Source organism: Orbicella franksi, chromosome 14, assembly GCF_964199315.1.
Source record: "Orbicella franksi chromosome 14, jaOrbFran1.1, whole genome shotgun sequence".
Classification (NCBI taxonomy): Eukaryota; Metazoa; Cnidaria; class Anthozoa; order Scleractinia; family Merulinidae; genus Orbicella; species Orbicella franksi.
Genome location: NC_138158.1, coordinates 1,055,895 through 1,066,963, shown reverse-complemented (window position 1 = coordinate 1,066,963; position 11,069 = coordinate 1,055,895). Strand labels below are relative to the sequence as shown.

Genomic DNA, 11,069 nt, shown 5'->3' with positions numbered 1-11,069 from the left:
TTTAGCCAGTTTTCTTGGTACTGGGCGAAATTTGAATCATATTACCCGCATAAAAAAGCTTACATCTCCAACGACATGTTTTATTCATTGTGATTTGATCGACAAAGAGCGCAATCTGTTCAATGGCAAAAGGTCAGATATCTTAGCCATGTTTGATGTGAAAGGGAAGCCTTTTGAAAATGTTAGCTACCAGGGTTCTCCGCAACAGGTTTTGCGCGACTGCTCTACGGACGAGTTTATAAAAAGCATCACTATCAGCGTCAAAGATGAAAACAGCAAACTCTTTGATTTCAAGGGCTTCCCGCTTCTTTTTGAATTAGAGTTAAATTAAATTTCTTTATATACGCAATGTCTTCAGCAAATCTTTTACCTCCAAGCGCGCCGCCTGCCGACCCTCTCTATCCAGTGCTGGCGGAGCCTTCTCAAAATTTCCGCTTGCAAAAGATCAATGAGATTTCCAACGCTTTGGACCATGAGGTCGGCCACTATCGCCTCGTTGCTAAAAAATACAAACGCGCGAGAAAGTTCGTTAATTGGGGTGCCGCCGGCTCCAGTGTTCTCTCGGCAGCGTTTTCCAGCGCAAGTTTTGGCTCCGCTATGTCTGTGGTTGGCCTGCCGGTAGCAGTTCCTATTGGCGGCGTTGGGGGGTGCTTCGCTCTCGTTTCTTCGGGGCTAATTATCGCCAGCAAAAAACTCGATTCGAAGATAAAGAAACATCAAGAGATTACCACGCTCGCCGTTGCCAAGCGGGATACAATCAACAGACTGCTCTCCAAAGCTTTGAACAACAACGATGTGTCTTCCCACGAGTTTGACACCATCCTTTCCGAGTTTCAGCAGTATAACGCACTCAAGGACCAAGTCCGAGCAAAGATGCTTCGCCAACCGTCAAAGAGAAAGATTACCGATGTCGATGTCAAGAAACTTGAGAAAGACATCCGCGGCAGACTTGAAGCGGAAATGATAAAAAAAATCACGAATCCTCCCACTTCGAACTGACATTTAAAAACTCCCGGGTTTATTTTCATGTTTTTAAAAGATGATTGTGTGGTTCCACATGCTCTGCCTTTTCGTTCATGAAGAATTTTTTACTCCTGAGTGGCAAAAAAATGTTCGTGATATTGCGCGCGAGATCATCGATGGTATGGTTGAGGTAGATAATGGTCTGTGAATTTCTTGTTGAAGAGATGCGTATATTTGGTATTCTACGATGGATCGTGGACAAGCTTTCGATGTTGTTGACACACCTCCACCCGACAAGCGCGACTGGCCATCTCTCGAAGACTTTCAAGAGCCAGAAGAAACGCTTAGATGGCGTGATATTAAGGTAGGTACGTCTAAAGTCCTTGCTTTATACAACCAAGGACGGAACAAATACGGACCTTCAGTTGTGTTAAAACTTGAAAGTGAGAGCGGTTCAACCTTTTTGGTGTGGGCGCCGGCTTCGTTGTTTTATGCAATGGAAAAAAGAGAAAAAACAAACTTCATCTTGAATCTTGGTGCTGAATTGTCAGTAGAAACAGGCAATGTCTACTATGATATCAAACTTTGTTGAAGACGCCTGTCGACATTGGAAAACAGAGACCGCCTCCATTTTGTTTTGTTACAATTACCTTGACTGGCTAAAAAAAAAAAAGGCTTTTCTCCCCCTTTTTTTGTGACACTGTACGCGATCTCGATTATGTTTTTTATGTCTTAGTAAAATTTAATAAAGGCTAGGCCGTACTCATGGACGTCATAAATTGGGTATCCCAGATAATGGAAAATATATTTTTTGTAGCAATCGTGGTAAAGACCGTTTTTTTTTCCCCGTGCAGCAAAAAGGTTCAAAGTAATTTTTGCCGTACAAGTAACATTTTTTGCAATGCAATACCTTTACAAGTTTTTCTTCTCTGTAGCAGTAAGGGCTTTCTTCTATTTCTTGATGCACTTTTTTCCATTCAATTTCTTGTGTGTTGCTTGACTGCGCTGCTGCCATGGTAGCCATAGTGACTTGTGATATAACAAGAGGTTTCATTTCTCTAATTGGGTTGACATCATCTCTTGCAAAACAAGTTCAAAAATTCTCTTTGCTTTTTTGCGTTTGCGGATAAGTCGCTGTTTTAGCGCGATCCCGCCACATGGAATGCATAGACGGTAATCACACAAAACCCCGACCCCGCAGCCTCTACACGGCGCTGGCATTTTCATTCCTTTCTTGAGTTGATAGTTGTGCTGCCTGCAATAAACGCCGACACACCGCTTTCCGCAGCTTTCTTTCCGACCCCGCATCAACCAAGCGCATTTGTTTGTTGCTCGAAGCATCGCTTATGCTCGGACGGTATAACAGCGGGCTCGTTTGTTTCTAATTGGTGTCCCTCCGTTGTTGTAAGTAGTATATAGTGTAGTCGACAAATACTGTTTCAACGAGGGACTCAGCATTTCCCCGTTTTGAAACCTCCTGGTTTAACCGAAGCGAGCTTGCGAGCTTCGGTATTAAAGCTGGGGGTTTCAAAACGGGTAAATACTCTTCCCTCTGCGAAACGGTATTTGTCGACTACACTATATACTACTTCTTCCAAGTGAAAATAACATGCTATCCTCACAAGTGAAAACACCGTTGCTGTGGTTACATAATAAATCGCGCTTTTCGCAGTGAAAGTTAAATGGTGTTGAAAAGTATTTGACTCGTTCGCTGCGCTCATTCGTGAAATATTTTTCAACATTCGAAGAGAAATTTCGTATCTCCGCGCGGTCATGTACTATCCTCTATTTTTGCCTCCAACATTGGTTTGAGATCAATTTGCCAAGTTTGATAGTTTAACCTTTTAGATATTAAAGTTTATTGGTTTCCAACGTGTCTTCCTTTGAGACCTTATGTACCTCACAAAGGAGATCGAACGGCCTAATTGCAGACAACAAAGTTGAGTTTTCGAGAGAAACAAAGAGAAACCTAGCGCTCATTAAAACCTGTCAAAAAGATGTCAAAAACTAACAGAAAATTCTGACGAGCCGGCAACTTTACTCGGTGATCGTCATTATGAAGTCAACTTCTTGACTGATGTTTGGAGAACAGGTGTATGATTAAAAGAAAAACAGGCCGTTAAAAATTATGAAAATTATGAAGAATAGTTATTTCATACAAAAACTGTTTACGTCGGCTTTCCCTGATAAAAATAAGACTGTTAGCAGTCAATGTTGTTTCGCAATGGAAATAGATCATGAGAGCCGAAAATCAGTCTGTTACTTGCTATTTTCCTCTGGGTCAGTGTTCAACTTAACAAACATTTAGTACCAGTTGGAAAGGTGTAGTATTTAGCCGCTTTGATCAGCAGTTAAAGGCTTCCAAAACCTAAAGTCCTGAAGGATTCAGATAGGTGTGCTGGAATCTCAGATATCAGTTAAATTTTCTAGTATTTCTCGTGAGCTATAAGTCCACATTTCGGCCCATTTCTCAGCTGTTAGCAATTAACTTTTGCAGTTCTCGATCTCGGTTATCAGTTTAAAAACGCTTCATTTCTCAAATGTCAGTCAAAGTTTTAGATGTATTCTCATCTCTCTCTCAGAAAACCCTTTCAGAACCTCTCCCTTAAGAAGAAAAGGTTATACTCACTCAACATAAAGATTACTAAGAGAGTCCTCATCCTCATTTTAAAGTTCCCTATTTGGTCTTGAATTAAGCACCTCTCAGCATCGCGAAAAACGAAAGGATATATATCTGTTGTTACTTAGTCCATAACTCTCTCCAGTATAACCGTTAGAAAAGTATGCTCCACCTCTGATGTTCACATTAGATGGCTATGTTAAAAATGGCCACAATTCTAAACTCTTTTGTAATTAATTATTGGTTTATTCTGAGGAGATAGGCTGTCATGTAATTTTTTTGTATAAACGTTTTCCAACACTGAGAAGTAGTGTGACGTCACCAAAACTCACAACGAGGGGCAAACACTTTTCCCCCAATCTAATTTATGCTTGACTCAGTGTCATTCTAATGAACAGATGCTGGAACTTGAGTAACTCAAAAATATGATAGATATGATAATTAAACGTTTTGGAGGTTGATTTAAACGCCATGACTACATATTATGTTTCAGATCATATAAAGGCATAGAAGGACTTTCGAGGCAAGCGTTGGTCCATAAACTTCTTCGCAACGACGAGTCCAAACAGCACTGACATAGCAGCGAAGACGCAGACTAAGCAAACAGGATGTTCTAATTAACATGCAATATTGTCATTCATCTCGGCCTAGCCACAGTATATTTTAATCTAGAATTGAAGTCCTAGTTGCCGGTGGCTTCATGTTTTTTTTCCTCGGCGAATGTAATGATTGTTTATGTTTTCGGATAGCTATATCGATCTTTCTGCTCTGCCCGGCTTTCCCTGACAATGACACTTAAATCAAGAATACATGTAAGAAAGAGATCCCTCGACGGATGAATTGGAAGCAACTGCATGAACTGCTGCTACCTAAGCCTCAAATATGCATAATATAATGAATTAAATTTTTTCTTGTGAAACAAGTATTATCTCGAAGTGAATAATATGAATAAACATGAAAGTCGGTATAATATGATCTATTTTTAGTAACTTCTAGTATTTCGAAGAAATATCAAATCCAAACCATTTTACTTACAGTACCTATTACCCCAATAAAGAGAAGCTCATTTATCATTCTTGTACTTTTGTAATTGTAGTCACAAAAAAAAAAAACTTGCAGGATTGAGAAGCTCGACAGACTAGAGAGCTTGTTGTTGATAACTAAACGTTTAGTGCTCAATATAGCTTTTCCGTACAGTACAGCGAAATGTAATCTTGCTAACCAGCATTCACTGCGCATGTCAGAACGTATGTCTTCTCGACTAAAATCTCAAAGTAGGAAAAACTAGGCATCGACATATTGTTATCAACGAAAATCGGTTTTCTTTATGAAAAGGAGTTCATCTTAGCTGTGAACAAGTTGTTCTTATTTATGTTCTTTATTGATAACTTGTTTCATACACAACCTGTATGTAGTTGGTCCACAACAACTTTCCAGCTTGTATAGGCCCGGCTAAGCTTACGTTGCAAGACTAAACATTACATTGTATTATATTGTAACACCCTAATACCCTAATACCCTGATGGCTTAATACGCTAATGCCCTAAAACCCTAGTACCGTAATACCCTTATACCCTAATACTCTTATACCTTAATACCCTAATACCCTTATACCGTAATACCCTTATACCCTTATACCCTAATACCCTAATACCCTAATACCCTAATGCGCTAATACCCTTATCCCCTGATACCTTAATACCCTAATACTCTAATATTGTAATGTCCTAATACCCTAATACCCTAATACACCTATACCCTAATACCCTATTGCCCTGATACCCTAATACCTTAATGCCCTAATACCCAAATACCCTAATACACTAATACCCTAATACCCTATTGCCCTAATACCCTAATACACTAATACCCTAATACCCTATTACCCTAATACCCTATTGCCCTAATACCCTAATACCCTAATGCCCTAATGCCCTAATACCCTAACACACTCATACCCTAATACACTAACTTACATTTTATTACGGTACCTTGCAATAAAATATCACAGTAAAGTAATCATACGATTGGTCAATAGATGACTAAATTAACTGTAATAATGTAATTAAATTAAAACAATAGAACGGTTTTCAATTGAGTGTTGAAAGTAATTAAACAATTACTTTGGTTTTGGTTTTACTTCGGTTTGAGATTGGCTGAGTAGTCTAATTGGTAAGTAATTGGTTTGGTTTTGGTTTTACGACACTCAATTGAAAACCACTCTAATAAGACTAAATTAATCCACTTAATAGACAAAATGTGTTAAAAAGTAATTATTAAACTCCGTTGCTTTGTTGCTATAATTACTTGTACGATTTACACAAAACAAATTTTTTTTCTCATGAAACTAAATAGCTAATTTCAAGCAGACAGATCACGATATAAGCCGACTATATTGGTTATTAAATTTATGTAGATACTTTTTTCAATGATAAAAAGCATTACCACTAAGTTTAATACATAATGTTTCATTACAGTTAGGTAATGAACCTAAATTTACGTAACAAAACTCTTCTACAAACTTGGTACTTTAGTTAACTGTTTCACTAACAGAACATAACTTACAATATAGTTTTACCTACCATACCCTATTACCACTACATTATTTAAAAGGAATTTGTTTGCCAGCAAATGAAAAATTATGACTCCTACCCACTAGAGATAAGTTTTTGATTATAATTTATTTAGCAAAATAGACCTTAGGAGCCTGGTGACAGTTGAACATTAAAGGGCATGACAGGTATCAGACAAAAATATTGAGCAATAGTCAGAAGACTATCCTGTGACCGAAATTACAATAGCAGCGTAGGTTGAGCAATAGTCGTGACCTCTTACGGAAAAGTACTTAGCTTCGACAGCACATAAAGAGAGGATTAAGAGAGGATATCGTTACTTACTCTTCCTCTCATTCTTAGGACATTGACACGCTCTGCAAGTTCAATCCACTTCCTCCCCTCTCTCCACCTAAAATTGATGTATTGCATATATGTTTGGGGACTACCTTTTTTTCCTTGTGCCCTCACCTTTGCTAGAGCTTAATAGTTAATAGATTAGTTATTCATTTGCTTCTTTTTATGATCGGTCTTTAATAATAAAAGCGGCCATTAAACATGGCCAAATTTTACTCTAAAACGTAGATGGTCTCTCTTTTTTATGATGCTCTGAGCAAATGAAGCTCGTCTGTTGGCAAAAAACTGAAACACAGAAACACCAAGGAAAGGAGACATAAATAGCCCATAAAACTGTAAAAACAACTGAAGTAAAATGAAAATAATGCAGAAAACACAGTAATCAAAAGTATTACTAGCAAGAAATAGTAGAAAAAGACTGACGGTTATTAAAACCACATTTGGATCAATCAGACTTTATGAAAATAATTAGAGATTACATATAAGTGGTAATAACTACCAACAAAAAAAAACGCCTTTTTCTACACAAGAGATTCTTGTCTTAGTCAGCATTGTTATAATGTCTTTCCGGTCGCTGCAGACGGGGGGTTGAGAGAATTCTCGAAAGTTATGCATAAACTGTCTCGAAATCTCCCAACTCCCCTCGTGTTTAGATGAGGCTATCTATACACGGTAAGAGTACTCTATCGCTTAAATCTAACATGATAATAAGTCAAGTCGATGTTATTATTATAAAAGCAAGTCGATTAAGACAATGCTTCCCTGAAGCTATAGTTTGCTTTGTGTGACGGATTCATTCGTGGTCTCGTCGCGAATTTGGGATTCGTCATCGTCACCTGGTATTCCGGTCATTGAGATATTTCCGTTGCTTCCTTCTTGGTGTTTCTCTTGGGAGCTCTCAGGTACAAATGCCGAGTAGTCCACAACACTTGACCCTCCCAGTTGATGCTCTGTCTTACTAAATCTTCCATCGTGGCTACTTCTGGTCCCTCTTTCCTTTCCTGTAATGTCTGTCTCTTCTGGCGCGACTTCCCCTTTTTTCCAGAAACAGAGAATTCTTGCGAATTTTTTCCTGTAATTACGGTTGGTAGCTCCGTAAATCCAAGGATTTACACAGGAATTGAACATGGCTAAAACAACTGTGGCGTGATGGAGAGGTGTATCCAGCTGCGTGATGTTGAACTTTGACAGTACATAAACAAACTGGTTTGGAATCCAGCACAGTGCCAGGAACAAACCTGTTATAGCGCACATGCGCAAAAGGCTTTTAAAAGACTTCGTGTTGTTGCTCCTGGCCAGACGATCACGTGACCTCCGCATTACTCGATGCAAGTGGAAAAAGGTAATCATGGAGATAAACAAGGGAATGAAAAAGGTAAATGTTACGTAAACGACAGTGAAAATCTGAGAGGAGAACTTGTTTTCAATCAGCGTGATCCAAACACAAGAGGGAGTTCCGTCTTCCATGACAAGTTTCTTCTGGATTAACGCTTGCCAGTTCAGTGCACAACAAACCATGGAGACGCTTGTAATGTACATAATGACTCTCCGCCGCTTGAATGTAGCTTTATACTTGACGGGTCTAGTTATTGCATACCAGCGGTCTATTGCTAATAGCATGACTATGGCAACAGAGATCTTGCCGAAGGTGAAGACGAAGTACTGGGAACTAAGAATATGGCAAAAAACATCTCCTGCCAAGTTTCCCGGGACGGGAAAGTTCTCGTCTCCTATGACAAAGGCAGGAGTAATGGCTAATATAACTCCTGCAAGAAACCATCAAGAAAGAGGCAAAATTAATCAAATCGGAAAAGATGCCAGTACTTTTTAAATGATGGATCAAATTTTAAAACTCAAGAACGTTTGCTTGTATGCTAGAATAGTTATGATCTTATCAACTCAGTTGAAATTTGGTCTGTTAATCGCGATAGTTGCAGAATGATGTGTTGCAGAGAAATGTTCAAGGCATAAATTACAAACTGTAAATATGAAATCAATGCAAGTGTCCTTGTGAATGTTGTTGAAAATGCTCAAGTTTGGCTGATCGATTTGACAATTGAAACCAAATTTCTAAAAAATAGTTGAGCAAAAGGGCCTTTTTGACGAAATAAAAGAAAATCCTAATTTTCGCAGCTTCTCCATATTTATAGACAAATGCTCTTAACTGTAAAAATGTTAATTAGCTTTGTGAAAATACCCATGGCATCAGTGACATTTTACTTATTTTGCCTTACAAGGACGGTATAATAAGGTTTCTTGTTATATCCAGCGATTGCAATTTGGTAAAAAAAGAATTTTGTATTGCAGATTAAACGTAGTTGATGATCAGAGCGTTTTCTTTCTTTCAGACTGAATTTCAGTGTTTGTTATATTCGAGTCGAGTTATAATAAATTTGCATTTTAATCAAACAATTTGTTCGTAATAATAGTCTTCGTTGACATAATGTCCTCTAAAAGAGGTAAAATGATATATACAAAGCTAAAAGCTAGATAAGAAAAATTATCATAAAACCAAAGGTTTTAAACGTATTGACATCATGGTGATGACGAAAATAAGTCGAAAACGTATTGTTTCTTTTTTAGTTATTTAATCCTTGTATATAGATCATTAAAATGGCCTTCGTTATAGATATAGATCTGTTGATAAGCCTAGTCAGTGTATAATTGATAAATGGCAGGTTGTACAATGTTTGTTCGACGGATTTCCGGAAAATCCTGGTTTTTAATATCGGGCTTGCTCTGCATTGAGTTCAGCTGAATTTCGTCCTATTCTAAGCGTTCAGTTTTGCTTTTATCACATGTACCCTACCTGTAAACATATCAGTGAAGGCCAGAGAGAGAATCATCATATTATACGAGTTTTTCAACATGCTGCGACTTTGAAGAATAACCGCACAAACCAACCCATTGCCTAAGAGTGCCAAGGAAGCGATGACTCCAAATGTTACCCTTAGAGTGGCTCGTGAGTAGTCGATACTGGTCTTATTGTCTGCCGAGTTTGTGTCGTTCGTAGTAAACGCCATGACGTCTCAGCACTTTCTTAGTAACAGATGTTTTCTACGAAAAAAGACACCGTGCATTATTAATGATTAATGAAATGGTTGACTAGGCCTATAGTGGACTTTGTATACACATTTTCATTACCTATTGATACCAGAAAAATTATTGATGCCTAAAATTGATACCACGGTTTCCCACCTTACAGCTTTGACTTTTCAGTGTCAACTTGGTAGCAATTTTGTTACCTTTGATTGAAAGGAATCCTTCTTAATCGGTCCATGTATAAACTATTTTTGCTTCTTAAAGCTGGAAAATATACTAAACTAAAAGTTAATCGTTACATCTTGAAAATTTATACTTTGCTTATAGATTTGACCGTGTTTCAGTATTTATACAAGAAGCAAAGTCTAATTTGATTCAGAATCATTCGCGATAAAAGCTATGTCCTAGCCTATCATTTTTCGATTTACCTGGAGTGCCTTTTCTTACCTTATTAGCTTGAGGAACATTTGACAAGGACAGTCGAAGAAAAAAATGAAACGGCAGTTTGGCGGCCTTAGTGTAGAGGAGTTAGCAAGTAAGTATTACTTTATCAACCCCACACAAAGTGTAGTTGGCGTTTCGACTATTTCACTATAGTAGTCCTTTGCTATTTCTTAATTTTTGTTTTAATTGTGATCCATAAAATTACGCTTGTTTAATGTGGGCTATGATTGGATGGGTAGGTGTTTTGTACGAACCTATTTAAACATGTTTGACGTCACTTCAAAATGACAAGCGGAGTAGAATATTGAAGCTTCAAATTGACTAAGCCCAATGCAAACTTTGCGTGTTATCGCCATTACTAACTCTCGTCGTAAATAAAAACTTCACAAATAGACTGTACTTCTTTCAAGTTCACGTAAACTCTTTGTAAACACGCGCGCTTCCCTTTCTCTGACCAAGAGCTGTTCGTCTTTAAAGGTACCGAATTACTTAAAGAATAACATGTCTTGAGCTCAAAGCACGGCGAATTGTCTCAGTAACATAAGATCCATAAATTGTAGTAGTTCACTTTCTCTCAAACTTAACAAGTGAAACAATTTCGGGACTGCGAAATGTCTAAACTGCCTCGGAGCTAAGTAATTAAATATTTTATGGTTTATTACCCTCTTTGTCAAACTCGTTTTCTAAAAGAAATAATATTTGAGTTGAAGCAGAATATTGTACTTACTACAGTAATCTAACATCCTGATTTTGTTGTTGTAAAACTGGAATTCAACTGTTATCCCAATCTTTACTGTATGCTCCTTCAGATATGATCCATTTAAACCACGAAGCTTAAACTTAATCGTTCTTCCTAACTTGACAGCATTTACTGTTACACTGAGCAAATTGAAGCACTTAAATAGCAATCCGGCAGCAAATGTATTTATCCTTAAGTTCTTAAGTCTGTTATTGAAGAGGTCGGAGAACTGATGTGGAAATGGGATTTCCCCCCAAGAATTAATAACGAACTTCAGAAAATAATTGGGCACAGTCATAAAGTGCTTGAAGCTCATAAAGTTTGTTTTCTTGCTCTGCCAAAATGACATTTG

At 37.8% G+C, this 11,069-nt stretch overlaps 1 protein-coding gene across 1 annotated transcript; it reads right to left on the bottom strand.

Annotated features, from left to right (window-relative positions):
- Positions 1–7,260: 7,260 nt before the first annotated feature.
- LOC145468692 (allatostatin-A receptor-like) lies at positions 7,261–9,515 on the bottom strand. The gene is made up of 2 exons (XM_081452398.1): positions 9,302–9,515; positions 7,261–8,258 (listed from the first exon to the last, which is right to left on the bottom strand). Exons 1-2 carry the CDS (start codon positions 9,513–9,515, stop codon positions 7,261–7,263), a joined length of 1,212 nt encoding a protein of 403 aa, XP_081308524.1.
- Positions 9,516–11,069: the final 1,554 nt, after the last annotated feature.

Coding starts and splice junctions, on each gene's coding strand:
- LOC145468692 (XM_081452398.1), bottom strand. CDS start 9,515: ATGGCGTTTACTACGAACGACACAAACTCGGCAGACAATAAGACCAGT. Junction 8,259..9,301: donor CTTCACTGATATGTTTACAG/GTAGGGTACATG, acceptor GGTTTCTTGCAG/GAGTTATATTAGCCATTACT.